The 17,229-nt window shown below is 34.0% G+C and overlaps 1 protein-coding gene across 1 annotated transcript in view; it reads left to right on the plus strand.

Annotated features, from left to right (window-relative positions):
* Positions 1-17,229, plus strand: part of LOC145297506 (uncharacterized) — a 236,946-nt gene that overhangs the window by 109,750 nt on the left and 109,967 nt on the right. The window contains exon 4 of the mRNA XM_080143406.1: positions 1,509-1,649. Coding sequence (XP_079999532.1) covers positions 1,509-1,649 — 141 coding nt within the window. The remainder of the gene's footprint in view (positions 1-1,508; positions 1,650-17,229) is intronic.

Below are 17,229 nucleotides of genomic sequence, written 5' to 3' on the forward strand. Positions count from 1 at the left end.
TATTTTGCACATTAGTTCTTACATTCCATGAACGATGTTTGTGACAATTGCTGTTTTCTTACTTGGAATCTATCCATATAACAATTGTCGTTAGCTAGTTTGAATAGAACGTGAATAGTTATTTCATCTGAAGGTCTTGGAGACTATTCACGTCTGTTTAAAGAGACCTTCTCTCTGTAAACAGAGGGATTGTCTTTTGAGTCTGGACGTGATTAGTCTCTAAGGCGCTTCCTCTCCATTGTACAATTATCATAATGATAGGTTTATTTTAGTCGGTCCCCCTTTTTTACTCCTTCTTTCCAATAATTTTATTTTATTCTTCACAAAAAAAAAAACCTTCGATTTGGTTTTGAAAAGTGTGGGCGAGACCTGGTCGGTCGACTCTACCCACTTATTTATCTTTTTTTTTTTCAACCTCCATCAAATGTTTTCCCACCGTCCTTCTTTTTACCATGGATACAAAAAACTCAGTCTTCCCTTTTTAATAACTATAATAAAGTTTTTACCCACCTCCCAAAAAAATGATGATATATATTTCAATCGCTTTTTATTAATACAAGGAGTATTCCAAAAGTGATGCATCTTATAAATTGCATTGTTATGGTGATTGATCTCATGCATTCATGATATGAACTTTTCATCTCTGTTGCAGATATTGACAGAAAGCAAACCCCACTATGGACATGTGTCAGAATCAAATATGCGTCAATGGAGGATTCCTCCATGCAGAAATAAATTGAACCGATCAACATTTATGTAATCGGGGAATTATATTGGAGACACATATAACGGAGTATATCAGGGACGCATAACACTTAAGACGATAATGACATTTCTATGTTTACATCACAACGACAAATGATGATTCTTGCAGACTTCATATTATAATTACGGTACTGAGACATTTATGCAACAATTCTTGTTAACCCATATAGAAAAGAAATACATTATTGAACGAGGTTATACAAATATACAGTAGCGTCCAAAACTAAGGGATAAAATTTTAAAACCTATTCTTTGTTAGAAATAACAACTGTGAAAAGCTGAAATTTTGACGACTGGTAGTCGTTATCATCCATGATAATATATTAAAATTTGAATCATTTGCAAAGGATCGAAAAAGAATTATAACAATTATTTATTTATTTTCAAAATAAGAACGTCCAAAAGTAAGCGACAAAATTGCGAAAAACAATGTAAACAGTCAAAAAACAATAAAAATACATGTGCAATCAATATTTAATAAATGAGCCCTTTCTCTCAATGACAGCTGCACATCTTTATCGCATTGTTCTGTGCAGCTGTCAGTAGGGATTCTATTGACCTGTTCAAGTGTGCTTTTCTTAGTCGTGGCCAGATGTTTTTGTGATTCTCTTCCCTAGTTATTATTATTATTATTATTATTATTATTATTATAATTATTATAATTACTACTACTATTATTATTATTATTATTATTATTATTATTATTATTATAATTACTACTATTATTATTATTATTATTACAGGAAGGAATCGTTCTCATTGACACGCCGGGTATAGGCGAAAACAGAGAAATGCTTAGTTTCCTTGCATCGTACATGTCACAGGCATTTGGATTCCTTTACGTAATAAATGCCGCCAGTGCTGGAGGTGTTCAGAAAGATCGGGTAAGTAACATTCATTATCAATGTTTCATTTAATACAAAACATGTAATTCAGCCGTTTAATGACCAGGAATGACAAAGGCCGTCGTCGTGACCCATATTCCTTTTTGGTGTGTCAGCGAACGTTTGTAACGCTATGCAAATCCATGAAATCCATTTTAATATATTTTTGTGGTGTTCCATGACTAAAGTCATACTAACCATCATCTAAAGAGACGTTAATAGATTTTTGTCAAGAATCAACTCCTATGTGATATAAAATATTAAAATATACGAATCAATCAATTGCTAGGAGAAATGATTCAACATTATCTAAGTTAGTTCTAAGCTCGCGGATATTCCTGAATGCAAAGGAGGAGGGAAATTGGTTTTGTTTGAGTTTAAGCCTAGTTTCATCGTAATTTTTTATTGAACTGTCATTTTATTTTGTTTAAGAGTTTCAGGTTTAGGATGAGATGGTGTCGGACAAAGTGGTTGTACAGAATACTAAATCTGCAACACAAGTAGACCATTAGCCAACTACTCATCTACAGGATTGTGGCCTCGATAAAGCCCCCTGGAGATGGGTGCAAGTTCCCTTTCCATGTGAAACATAGCACTACAATCATCCCGATATTGTGCAACATATGATGGAGTAGCCAAAGAGTTAGGGCTCCTGTACTGTCAGTTGGAAACAGCAGCCAGAAACTGTCAATCCGGTACCCTCAACCTATCAAACAACAATCAACCCAATCAAATTGCATTTGCATGTATGGCACTCAAGCCCCCCCCCCCCGCCCAGTTCTCAGTTTTAGGAGAAGTGATGCGGTGGGAGTGGAGAACGGTGTTCATTGCCCTAATCAGGAAACAAAATTGACCATTGGGTGTTTCTGTCGAGTCCCTGTGGTCGCACCTCTGCGCCTGGCTAATAGACAAAGAAGGAGTATAAAAGTCGGATGATAGACAGACCCTGTCTACTCCTTAACCGGTTTATGTTTGCCAATCGGTAATTTGTTTCTAGGAAGGCTGTCGTCTAGGACTGAAGAGGCCTCCCTCCCCTAGGTTTAGCTTCAGTTTCCTTCTCCTAGACGGATGACCTGAGAAGATCTATGTCCATCAGCACCGAGTGGGTTAGCCTCGCGCCTGGGTCCTAAACCAGGTATTTTTGCGACCTCGCATGGGTTGTTAATGGGTTAATTATTATATCTACTGAAAAATTACATTCCTCAGAATAACTAAAAAGGACATTAATATGCTTTCCATTTCATTGTTACTGGAAGAGGGGATAAGTAAAAATTCATGCAGTGGAAGCAACTAAATTCACAACTGGTTGAGATTGAGGAGTTAATATTTGGTTAAAATATTGTTCATATGTTAGTTTGGGAATAGAATAACATGTTAAAGTCTGATTAAATTGATATTAGGAATTAAATTAAAGTTTGATGCCCGAACTCTGGATATTTAAGACGATAGAGGCGATAGTAAGACGTAGAGTGAAGTAGCAACATATCTATGATTTGAAGAACAATTCAGTACAGATATATCTGGAAGTAAAATATAAGCTTTGGCGTATTCAGTATGTATAATTTAGTATAAATAGAAGTAGATATAAAATTGTAGATATTAAGTATATTTCTTAATAAAGTTCTTCTAACTTCTAACAAAGAAAGATAACTTCGCTTTTTCTTTAAAATTTGAAACTGTATTTTGCATAACAAAGAGTATCGGCTCGGGTTGTCGAAAACTTGGTACATGGTCAGAGAGCACTGAAAAAGATTTTGAAGTTAGAAAAGCACTGGCATGGAGTGCATGTCACAAGTTGAGAAAGATATGGTCATCTACACTCTCAGAAAAGTTAAAAATAAGACTCTTTGTTTCCACAGTAGAAACAGTTCATCTCTGAGGCATGGACTCTTACAAATGCACTGAAGAAGAGACTGGATGGCCCTCAATACATCATGGAGGAGCTATGCAGCAAATCAACAGCTTTATGGTGACCTACCACCAGTATCACAGAAAGTACAGCAGAGAAGGATGAGAGCTGCCAGTCACGGCATGAGACACAGCGAAGAAGAAGCCAACAAGCGAACTGAAGCCAACTGAAGAAGTTGTAGATTCAGTGGTGAAGCATCCTGAAAGACGGGAAATTGGATATAAATTTCTTAACACATTTTAAATAAATAATTTACCCATACTATACCAAAATGTCGAAGCAATCGATCCAGTGATTATTTAGATTATCGATTGCAAACAAACATTAATTTTACATATTTATATAGATATATGAGTGTATATATATTTATTATTATTATTATTATTATTATTATTATTATTATTATTAAAAAAAATAATCTAAAATAAAAACTATTCCAAGCATTTATTAAAACAAGGTCACATTTGATTCACAAAGGACGAGTTACCTCTTTTCAAAACTGAATAAAGGAGAAGAAAAAGAAGTCATCCAAACCGTCATATGAGAGAAGCTCTGCCATTGGCTAATGAAAAGATTAACCTATAACTGAAAATAACAATGAATCTGATAAGCTAACTAGCTAAATTTTACACTGTGTTTTTTTTACACGGTGGTAACCACTTATCAAGGCCCGGAAGCCACTCAGGGATAAGGGTTATTGCAAGTACAGTACATTAGTGTGGAGATTTTATGAAGTGTTTACTTAAGGGGGCGGTTCATTAGGAATTTAATGTTGGACTTGAAGACATCCAGGTTGTAGTCAGGTGGGAAGCAGGCAGACGGAACAGAGTTCCACAGGCGTGCAGTTCTAAGAAAGAAGCTTTGTTCATGGAATCCACATTTTTATTTAGGCACAGATATAGAGTGGGGGAAATTTTTCACAGTGGATTCAGCTAGACGGGTGTTTTTCGTGAAAGATTGGCGAGGGGGGACCAGACATTGGAGTTCAGATGAGCACCTGCCATGGGGATAACGATGAAACAAGGATAGGCTCGCAACGTCTCTTCTGTGGGAGAGAGGTTGCAGGGTAGAGAAAAGAGCATCCCCCACTAAGTCACGAAGTCTAAGTGTATATATATAAAAACCCCTGTTAACATCTATTCAATGCATTTTAGCCTGACGAATCCTTACAGAACTAAAATGCAGAAAATTTTATGTAGCGTTTATAAGGGTTAACCTGCCATATATATATATATAATAACACCCTCCGCCTGACTAGAGAAACAAAACTAGAATTAGACGATCAGGCCTTTATGTGCTTCAGGCTAAACATGTAACATATTAGCTACTTGTATTTTCTCTGCCGCTCTCCCTCAACCCAGGACTGTACCCTAATAAACAAAGTCTTTGACAGCATAGATATAGCACTCTTCCTCGATATTAGTGTACAAGTAAACGTATTTGGTGGCTTCAATGTCCACCAGAGTAACTGGCTTGGATTCCTTACTTACGCAGACGTAGCTGGTAGCACAACACTTCTCTATATCCTATTGCCTATCTCAGACGGTTACATTTCCGGCACGTTTCCCAGACCAGCAAGATCAACATGCCTCATTTCTAGATCTATTCCTGATCACAGTTCCCAATGATTGTACAACTGGAAAAATCCAAGTTGTCCTCAACGGTCGTACATCTAAACAATATGATATAAATGTGGGAGTACCTCAAGGGTCTATCCTTGGACCTTTATTATTCCTGATATTTATAAATGACCTCCCTGATAAAATTGTTTCTGGGATGGGTATATTTACTTATGACACCATTCTCTATAATAGGCTCTATAATAGGCACAAGGGGAAAACAAATGAACACATATCTAAGGAAACAGCAGAAACACAAGAGGATGATCTCCAATCCGTAGTGGAGTGGGGACAAAAATGGCTGGTCACATTCAATGCTGCCAAGACTAAACTCGTTTCCTTCAATAATTACAAGAAACCTTTTCTACCACCAATAACAATGGCCAAGAATACATTACCTGCAAGTACATCTTTTAAACTTCTCGGCCTAACTTTTACAGGGAACATGACCTGGAATAGATACATTGAGAGCATTGCCAAGGCTGCTGCGAAGAAGGTGGGCTATCTCTATCGTGCTAGAAAACTACTTACGCCTGAAAGTATCTTGTACGTCTATAAGGCTACCATTCGCCCATGTATGGAGTACTGTTGTCACATTTGGGCTGATGCATCTGCTGCTTGTCTCTCACTTCTGGGCAAGGTTCAAAAGAGAATCGCCAACCTGATAGGTCCTGAACTGTCATCTAGGCTTCAGCCTCTGTCCTATCAACGAAATGTTGCATCCCTCTGCCTGTTCTACAAGTACTTTAATCGTGAATGCTCTGACGAACTACAAGCACTTGTACCTCCTCGACGTGAGTACCCCTGACAAATCCAACAAGCAACTAAGTCCCACCCCTTCACAGTAGAGGTCCCTAAATGTAAGAAAGCCTTCTACTCCAATAGTTTCTTCCCTAGAACTGCGAGACTTTGGAACTCCCTTCCGGCATTCTGCTTTCCCAACTGTACTGACATGCAGAAGTTCAAGTGTAATGCAAAAAAACATCTTGCTACTCATCTCCCTTCATAATGCCCCTACAACTTATGTCCCCGTAAGTAGCCCCCTACTTCAAAGTGGCACTGTGCCTTGTTTGGGATGAAAATTGATTTAAAAATTTATATATATATATATATATATATATATATATATATATATATATACTAGCAAGCCGCCCAGCATTACCTGGTCGTGAAATACACTTAAATATGATATTTTTTATTAATGTAGCATTCCTATTTAGAATTATATTAAATTTGATCCAATATATAGTAATGATTTAAAAAGTTTTTTAGACAATGACTCCTGTGCCACCACCGAGAATCAAAACCAAAACGTTTAGCTTACAATTTACTTTTTCCTTTGACGTTAATGTCTGAACTATGAAGACATGTTTGTTACAAGGCTAAAAATTAAAACATAAACCAATAGCTATTACGTTACACATACATATTCGTAATGCTGTCGTTCGACTTTCACCTGGCAAATTCCATTTTTTATTTTCACACTTCTCTGTCGACTTTCCCCTGCTAAAACCTAAATATAAAGTTTCGCATGGATTCGAATACCCTATATATTAAGTTTCATATCTGTAGACCAAAAACTGGCAGGAGTTTTGTGGGAAAATTTTTTTAAGCAAATATATATACATACATAAATATATATAGAAAGAGGTTTGTGTTTACTATAATTTTTATGCAAATATTACACAAGTATAAATCATGTAGAATATCTGCATGAATATAATTACACATAATACTTAACTAAAAATTATCATCCCATAAACCGAAAAAACTAATAGGGAATTAATTAAAATGAATGCTTTAAAGAATATGCAAATTATCTAGATATTTTTGCTAGTTAATGCAATTCCACGACCCATATATAACAAAATTGTATTTCCTTTTTAAATAAATAGAAAAAAGGGTTTTTAATATTAATATCAATACACAAAATAAAAAACAAATTCATACGAGTATATACATATATATATATATATATATATATTTATAAAGTAATAGGGTTCGTGTGTTTCTGTCTGTGTGTACAGCTCTCCACCATTAACGAAATATAAAGGAGGTAAGAGGGTAGATCTCTCCTGGTAGAGAAACATTAGAACCCATTTTAGGATGTTTCTGTTATAGAAGACATAAGAATCTTTGCCTAATTTCTTTATATACTATTCTACAAACAACCCCCATATCGAATGACTTATGCTCATTTGCATATCACATTATATTAAATCTCTTTAACTAATTACCTCGACCTTATTACATATTGGAAATATTCTAATCATTTCAACTGTACTATTTACAAAATCTATTTAACATTTAATCTATCTTCTATCTTCTATCTATCTATATCTATCTTCTATATATCTATAAAAACAGAGATGTGTGTGTGCCACAGACGATTTCTGATTGGTTAATCCAATAATCACATCTCCTAAAAAACAATCGTTTCTACGCTCTTACCTTTACCATAAAATATTATGGCTTTATTTATTGTCCATCTTGGAAGGGTTTAATTTTTTAATAACTTGTTATTTACAAATTAAAAAAATACGAAACTATTATACGAAACTAAACTACACGAAATACGCGCACACACGCACACACACACGTTCACTACCGTCACGTTGTTATGGCAACCAAACCCGCTGACTTCTTTTTCTCATTTCACTCGTGGTCTTAAATTCATTTCGGGTTTGTATTACTGTACACATAGATTCGAATAAGTTGCCAAAAAACAAATATATAACAAATAAATGTTATCAAAGGCAAATTTTTCGTGTTTTTATTCAATTTAACATGTTTATTCAGCTCGAAAAGCATACAGTGTTTACCGATGTATTGGAAAATTCAAGATGGCGGCCGATTCTCTCTTTAAGATGGTAAGTTTGGAAAAAGGTGTAATAAATAAAAAACCGGTTAAAATACTGTTAAAAACTCGCTCAATATATGTTACCGTGACATAGGTTGACATATATTCGGCGGGTTTTTAATAGTATTTTGTATAGTTTTTTATTTATAACACCTTTTCCCAAACTTACGGTGTTAAAGAATGTGTGAGACGCCATCTTGAATTTTCCAACACATCGGTAAACACTGTATTCTTTTCGAGCTGAATAAACATGTTAAATTGAATAAAAACACGAAAAATATATCCAGTTTTTATCGGTTTTTTACCTTCTCTGCAGAAGTACAAAAAAAAAAAACAAAAAAAAACGGAAGGTACTTTTACAGAATGTTAAACTAACCCTAACCGATGTTTTATGTTTAGTTTAGGAAAAGTCAGAAGAAATAAAAGTCATTATTGCATGAAATATACGTATTTAGTTGAAGTATTGTTTATGTCAATTCTTTCGAAGAAATTTAGCAAGAATACCTGTAAACCAGGAAATCGGTAAAATGTCATCATGGATGAATACTTGTCTATTATAATTTCTACCCTTGACAAAAACTTAGCCATAACAAAAGAGATTTATTGTTCAGATTGTTTTTGAGATTGATTTCTAAAAAGATATTTTATAAATAAAATCGACTTTAAACTTAAAGACTTAAATTACAATAATTGAATTTAAACATTCTTATTTCAATATTTGGCACATAACACCTGCAAAAATGATCACAATGTCAGGATTTCATTTTATTTCAGAATCGATGGCAAATACTAATATTTAACATTAGTTTATCATTTAAGCCAATAAAAAGCCCTTTTTTTCCGAGTCATAAAAGGATTTGGAGTTTCCTAATCAACCTTTCGGGTGCAGTTGCACGCTCTCAAAATAACTAAAGTGTTGGCTTTAAAAAAATTGGTTCATTAAAACTAAACAGGTTTAGTTTTAATAAAAAAAAAAAATTAAAAAAAAATCGCTTTGGTAATTAGATATGTCGTATGGTTATCCCTAATCGCTGAATAAAACCGCGAACGAGTTGAATGATTACGACATAAAATTAAACTCGGGTTCCTGAAACGGAAACTTCGTTTGTTTTTGTTTTTTTCTTATCAATATATTTACATTGTTATTTTGTTTTCATTTTCAATCATTCGAACAGTTTTCTTTTTCAAGTAATCCAAGTTACAAAATTCCCACTGTTTACTATGCTAAAATCACAATGACTAATGTATACCTATTAACCCTTATCCTTGAGTGGCCTCTGGGCCTTGATAAGTGGTGACACCCATGTAAAAAAAAAAAAAAAAAAAAATCACTCGAACAGTTTTCTTTTTATAATGTACAGTTTTAAAAGTTTAAAAACGATATAGTTTTTACTTCAGGAAAATTAATGGGTCAGTTTTTACGATGTGCCCTGTTAAAATACTGTTAAAAACTCGCTCAATATATGTTACCGTGACATAGGTTGACATATATTCGGCGGGTTTTTAATAGTATTTTGTATAGTTTTTTATTTATAACACCTTTTCCCAAACTTACGGTGTTAAAGAGGGTGTGAGACGCCATCTTGAATTTTCCAACACATCGGTAAACACTGTATGTTTTTCGAGCTGAATAAATATATTACATTGAATAAAAACACAAAAAAGATATCCAGTTAGGTAGAAAAGTAACTTATCTTGCCTTTGATAACATTTATTTATATATTTGTTTTTGACTATTTTTTCGAATCTATGTGTACAGTAATCTTGCCAGGATGCGGAGGAAAATGAATGAAGGGGGAGGGGAATAAAATAAAAACATTTTGGAAACAGAGTAAGTTTGAAAGAATTGCTTTGCACAGAAAGAAATTAATGAAAAAATAAAATTAAATTTCTTTTCTTTCTTGATTTTTTTTTTAGTTTTTTATGACAAAGGAAGTCAAAATTAAGACTATAAAAAACAATTTTTATTAAGAGCGAACCTCAGTCGTCAGGTCTGTAAAAAAAAGACGTGGAATAATAAATGTTTTCTAATACAAATTGTTTTTACTTATGTGTTCATTTGTCTCTTTGAAGTTCGTTTGTTTAATATATCGGTTTGCAATATAATTTTGTCATTCTGTCAGACTCAAATTTTAAATCTATATATCTATAAAAGTGAAAGTGTGTGTGTGTGTGTGTCTGTGTACATTTCCCTACGAAATAACTCTGTCAATTTTTAGTCTACAGACTCGAAATTGGATATACAGGGTACTGAGATTTGGAAAAATCTATGTGATCGGTTTTTAGCCAGAAATTTGGCGATTAAGGGGTCAAAGTTCAACGATTTGAGCTTTGAGAACTCTCCCAAACTTCTCCGACAATTTTGGGTCTACACACTTTAAATTTTAGATATAGCTTCCGTGGACATGGATCTAACTTAATAACTTGATTTGAGCCCAAAACAATAAATTTTCAGGGGTCATAATAGGGGTCAAAGTTTAAAAAATTACCCCCTTTTTTTTTGCTCAGCATACACCTCCAAACACCCGGGCAACGCCGGGCACCCATGCTAGTATATATATATAGGTTAATTAGTTACTTGAAACGTACTCGGTTTGTCAATCGTAATGGGTTAAAAATTATCCTCATAAATAAAGATTTTTATGATGAAAAAGATTTTTTATATAAATTTTTAATTTTTATACATTTAGAAAAAGTGCCGTTTTTTTTTTTTTAGAAATGAATGCCGTTTTATTGGGTTCCAGAGCATTTTGGACAACTTACGTGGTTCTATGTAACCTACAGTTTGTAATAAATGGCCAAGTCAGAAAACTTGATGTTTGGAACTTGGAGAATTATTATACTACACTAATATATATATATATATATATATATATATATATATATATATATATATATATATATATATATATATATATATATATATATATACACATCCTACCCTAAAGGGAAAAAAAGCACAAGCAGAAAGAGGGAGTTCACCTTCCTAGGGAAGCAAATAACTTCATAATACTATAAAACAGTACACACATTTTCAAACCAATAAAAGAAAACACACACACACATCCTACCCCAAAGGAAAAGAAAAAACACATACAGAAAGAGAGAGTGAGAGAGAGAAACACAGCACAGGAGTGACCACAGCCGAGGCCACCGAGATATAATGTATCTCGGCGGCCTCACCACAGCCCAATAAAAGAGTAATAATAATTGAACATGCCAATGAATAGTAGACACTTACACGTTTCCACCCCTTGGAAACACTTCAAATGAACTACAAAAATGCTATTTTTACATGCTTAACACATTTTGAAAATAATTTCTGAAGAGGACGCTTCACAGAACGTCTGAAACGCGTTAAAAACGATTTCAATGATTTAAAAACATTATTACAATGATCTAAACATAATTCTCAATGAAAAACCAAGACACGGAATAATAAAATAATGGTAAAAAATATACATTGTTGGTGACTACCCCCTTATTTAAATATATATATATATATATATATATATATATATATATATATATAATGACTGTCTGTTCTATGAATCATGTGTGTTGGATTGTTTTCTGTTTGTACCCATCATCATCATCGTCATGATCATTGAGGATTTCTGCTATTTGGAACGCATCCTTAATTTAAAAGTTGCACAAACACTGCAAATAATGACTGTCTGTTCTATGAATCGTATGCGTTGGATTTTTATTCATGTTTTAATTAATTTAATTGTACCCATCATCATCATCATCGTCGTCGCCAGAATCATTGAGGAATTCTTCCTATTGAAACGTATCTTCATGTATATATCTACATGTATGTGCATGCGTACGTGTGTGTATATACGTATTTATGTGCGTATTTGTGTATGTATACATGTGTATGTACTTGCATGTATGTGCGCATGTGTATGCTTGTGTGTGTCTGTATGTATGTGCATGTGTGTATGCATATGTATGTGCATATATGTATATCAATGTATATATTTGCGTGTATGTGCATGTGCGTATGTGTTTACAGTTATATATGTGCGCATGTATGTGTACATGCATGTTCATGTACATGTATGTGTGCATGCATACAGGTGTATACATGTATGTGTGTATATATGTGCATGCATATGTATGAGCATATATATATATATATAATATATGTGTGTATATTTACATATATATGTGTGTGTATGTATATGTGCATATGTGTGTGTGCATGTGTATGCATGTATATGTGTACATGTGCGTGAGGGTGTATGTGTATGCATATGTAGTCAAGGTCTGGTGTGGACATGTGTTAAAAGACTGATGTCTAAGTGATATACTGTGCTTCTTTCAGACAAATCAGCTCCATGTGCACATTGTCACATCTGATGACAGTGAGTGTCCTACGACATATAACTGGATCCCCACTGCCTTGTGGGTTAAGGTTCCTTTAACCAAACACTAAGGGTGAAGTAACCCTAACAGAAACTTCCAGAGGAGCTTAGGCCCTGTCAGCTGCAGAATTCATGACCCACCGGCATGTGGAGTATGCTCTGGGGCCCAGCAACCTAACTCCCATTCATGGGTCGAATATCATTGGGATGGAGAGGGCTCCTGAAACCCGTGGTGAAGGAAACTCCTCTAGGAGAAGCAAATATCTGATTTAAGAAAAAAATAAAATAAAACAGAAGACCAATACCCGCATTAAGCTGGTCTGCAGTTTGACTTGTTGCTGGTTATCTTGCTCTTGCTTGTTGCTAAATCTCAACATTTTGAACTGAGAGTGAGACTTAGCTGTCATACAAAGCTAAAATTCTGTAATAACATGTTTGTACATATACTCCCTTAGACATTTGTCTACAAAAAAAATGTCCTATGGCGATGGAAAAGTTGTGACGTATGTAGGCCTTACAGGTTGGAAACATGTAACTGATCTGTGTACAAGCGACAAAAGGCCTATCTTAACATCGCTTTTCACAACAATACTTAGGTAGTTGTGTGCTCAGTGGGGCTTTTAGTGACTGAGCAGCCTTTTCAGGTTAGCACTGCTCACCCAATAATTTGGGAGGAGACAAGAAAATGCGTCCTAAACAAAGCTGCCTCTGACCTGCTGGTCAGCAACATGCGGCTGACGGCTGTCTATATCAGTAGGAACAGAAACAGAAAATACTCACTGTTGCTGGAATGTGAGAACACTTATTGACAATGGTAAAAAAAAACTAGAAAAGAAGACTGCAATTTTAGCTAAGGAATTACAAAGATACAATATAGACACTCTCTGAGACACATTTTGCGCGTGAGAATCATCTACACGATCTTCTGGTTTGGCAGATCTGAAAAAGAGAGGCATGAGGCTGGTGTGGGCTTTGCGATTAAGAATTCGTTAATTGACAAGATCGAGCAACCATAAATGACCGAGCAATGAGATTGAGAATTCCTCTTGCTGCTAGTCGTTAATTTCATAAACATATTGAGTTCTTTCATTTTTAAATTAGAAAAAAGGTACTTGTACAGTATCCTATCCAAGAAATAAGGTACATTACAGTATAGTACCCATATGAAACACAAAGGAAATCTTACTTGTGATGTACATAAAAGTAATCAAAACCGAAACCATGTAATATATTCGAGTATGACATTTATATAAGAAATAAGGTGCTTGTTTACTATAGCACTCTGATGTAAAAACAAACCCTCACCTGTGACATACGGAAAAGTTTGCACAACAGAAAATTATGTAAAATCATCGAGTAGTTTCATCTATATATTAAAAATAAGGTGTTTGTGCATTATTCTGCCCAAGAAATAAAGTACTTGTGCAGTATAGTACTCATATGAAAAACAAAGAAAATCTTACCTGTGGCGTGCAAAGTTATTAAAACTGAACGTCAAGTTATATATTCGAGTAGTATGACTTTTAAATGAGAAATAAGGTCCTTCATAACTTTTTGACTAAGAGTAAAAAACAAAAACTTACTCTAGACGCACAGAAAATTTAGCACAAGAGAAAATTACTTAAAAGTAACGACTTTCCATTTTTAAATTAGGCAAATGGTACTTGTACAGTATCCTACCCAGGAAATAAGGTACTTGTGCAGTATAGTACCCATATGAAAAACAAAGAAAATCTTACCTGTGATGCACATAAGTTATCAAAATCAAAGATCATGTAATATATTCGAGTAGTATGTTGACCATCTTACAATTTATTTCATTAATTACGTCGACATTCACAATTCTTGACGGCAACTGTTTCATAGCGCAAAATCATTCATTTAATTATTGTATGAAGATGGTGTAATAAAAGAAAAAAAGAAAAAGTAATTGCAATTTCTCTTCCAATTTTCAGATTTTGTAGTCATGCCAAAGTGCATTTCCTTTTCTTTTAATGAATTGATAGTTCTATTTCTTCTGAAGAGTAAAGTGCAGATTGATAGTTCTATTTCTTCTGAAGAGTAAAGTGCAGATTGGTAGTTCTATTTCTTCTGAAGAGTAAAGTGCAGATTGATAGTTCTATTTCTTCTGAAGAGTAAAGTGCAGATTGATAGTTCTATTTCTTCTGAAGAGTAAAGTGCAGATTGATAGTTCTATTTCTTCTGAAGAGTAAAGTGCAGATTGATAGTTCTATTTCTTCTGAAGAGTAAAGTGCAGATTGATAGTTCTATTTCTTCTGAAGAGTAAAGTGCAGATTGATAGTTCTATTTCTTCTGAAGAGTAAAGTGCAGATTGATAGTTCTATTTCTTCTGAAGAGTAAAGTGCAGATTGGTAGTTCTATTTCTTCTGAAGAGTAAAGTGCAGATTGATAGTTCTATTTCTTCTGAAGAGTAAAGTGCAGATTGATAGTTCTATTTCTTCTGAAGAGTAAAGTGCAGATTAGATTCATCAATTGATATATAATATACATGTATGCCTCCGAGAAGTATCGAAAATCGATCATCGAAAAATCTGATTCCAGAAGAAACAGACTAATTTTGACCAAAGTTAACACCCTTATACTGCCTAAAATCATATAAATCTATAATATAAAGCTGAACGTCTGTGTGTGTGTCTGGTCACGAATAGGCTCCTATATGGTTGACTGTTATAGAAAACTGATCACATATAATGATAGAAGACGTATCGAGACACAGGAATGGGTATGTTTGATCTGGCATAATGATGATTCAATGTGGGGTCTGCGTACACGCCTGGTCCACAAAGTATGGAAATAAAAAAATTTAAAAATTAAAAAAAAAATGTTTACAAGGTTTTTTTATATAGATGTACATAATAATACTTTGATAAGTATGTTTTAACTTAAATAGGGATTATATAATAAAATTGTGGGGTCTGCGTTCGCGACTGGCCTCCATAGAATGGAAATAGGCACAAACTTTAATAAAGACTTTTCATATCTATCTGCGTAAGTATACTTTGATAATTATGTTTCAGTTTGAAGAAATATGGTATAATAAAATTATGGGGTGTTCGTTCGTGCCTGACCTCCATAGAATGGAAATATGTCACAAAGTTTAACAAGGTTTTTTAATATAGATCCACAGAATATTGTGATAAGTGTTTCAGTGTGAACAGGTATGGTATAATAAATTATGGGGTTTATCTATTTTATTTTTATTTTTATCATATTTTGCTTTGGTTTTGATACCCCCAAATTCGAAGCTATCTCTTTACAACCCTTCCTTTTCATAACCTTTCATACTTTAATAAATCAGAGTCCATTTTCTGTAGGCTGTTTTTGAACCCAGTCAACAACGGGTACTTTTGCTAGTATAATATAAAATGTATTTGAGAAGTTTTATCACCGCACAAGCAGAAGAGCTTGGCGTGTAGCATCCATAGTATGTTTATTGATAAGACAAGAGCACGTTCAAAATGAATGTTTCTGTTCAAAGCACAATCGAACCATGATACTTGACTTTTGTATTTTAAACTTCAATTCAAGCTATTATATAAAAATAATTTCATAAAATCAACATAAGGTTCTCTACGGTGCAATGTAGACGACAATGTATTGTAGATTAAATTATAGCATCCTCCCGGTGAAACGTGTTGGGTCACCTACTAGAGCAGGCTATCAATCGATAAGATTAGGAAATGGGCGATTTAACCGATTTCGATGACAATCCAATCAAAATATTGGAAGTATGGAACATTTGTTGCTCATTATTTGATTCCAAGCAACGTTAAGTTTTCTTGCTAGTATATATATATATATATATATATATATATATATAATGTATATGTATATATATATATACTATGTAATTATACACACGCACATATATATATATATGTATGTGTGTATATCTATATATATATATATATATATATATATATATATATGTAACTACACGCATACATATATATGTGTGTGTGTGTATACTTACGTATATATATATATATATGTATACACATATATACATATCATAATAATCATCATAATCGACCTGACCCCATCACACCCCAATTGAGGAAGCTTCATATCTTCACAAACTCCTGGGACTGACCTTTACTCCTGATTTGAAATAGAACATATATATCAAATCTGTTACCAAGATCGCTGGAAAAATGGTGGATCACTGTACCATTCCAGCAGATATCTCACTGCTGATGCAATCTTCTTTCTGTGTAAGAGCCAGGTACACCCTAAAATGGAGTACTGTTGCCACATGTGTGTAGGAGGTGCTCGGCGCGTCCTATTCAGCCTTGATAGAGTTCAAAACCGGCTTCAAAAAACCTAGTAGGTCATGACTTTTTCTCCTCTCTGCAATCTCCTTTACACAGAAGATACGTTACGAGCCTATCTATGCTCTATCGTTCTTTTCATGGTACGTGCTCGACAGTACTCCAATATATGTTTCCCATAGCCAAACTTTCACAAAAAACACTCGACTAGCTACAACCACTATATACAATTTCTCCACTCTCTAACTGTGCTTAAATCTAAACGCAGGTTCCATGAAAAAACTTCTTTACCAGAACTGCCCGCCTGTGGAACACTGTTCCACTGTTGAATACAACATGATAGCCTTCAAATCCAATGTAAACAAGTTCTTGTTGAGTCATCCGTATAAATAATAAAATTATACCCAATTTACACCATTAACGATTACTATACCAGCACCTTACATTTATTAGCTTTTATCCTCGAGTGGTCTCCGGGCCTTGATAAGTGGTAAGCCCAAGTATAAAAATAATATATATGTATGTAT

The sequence above is a fragment of the Euprymna scolopes genome, chromosome 18, assembly GCF_053919585.1.
Source record: "Euprymna scolopes isolate OS-2025 chromosome 18, ASM5391958v1, whole genome shotgun sequence".
NCBI classification, from domain to species: domain Eukaryota; kingdom Metazoa; phylum Mollusca; class Cephalopoda; order Sepiida; family Sepiolidae; genus Euprymna; species Euprymna scolopes.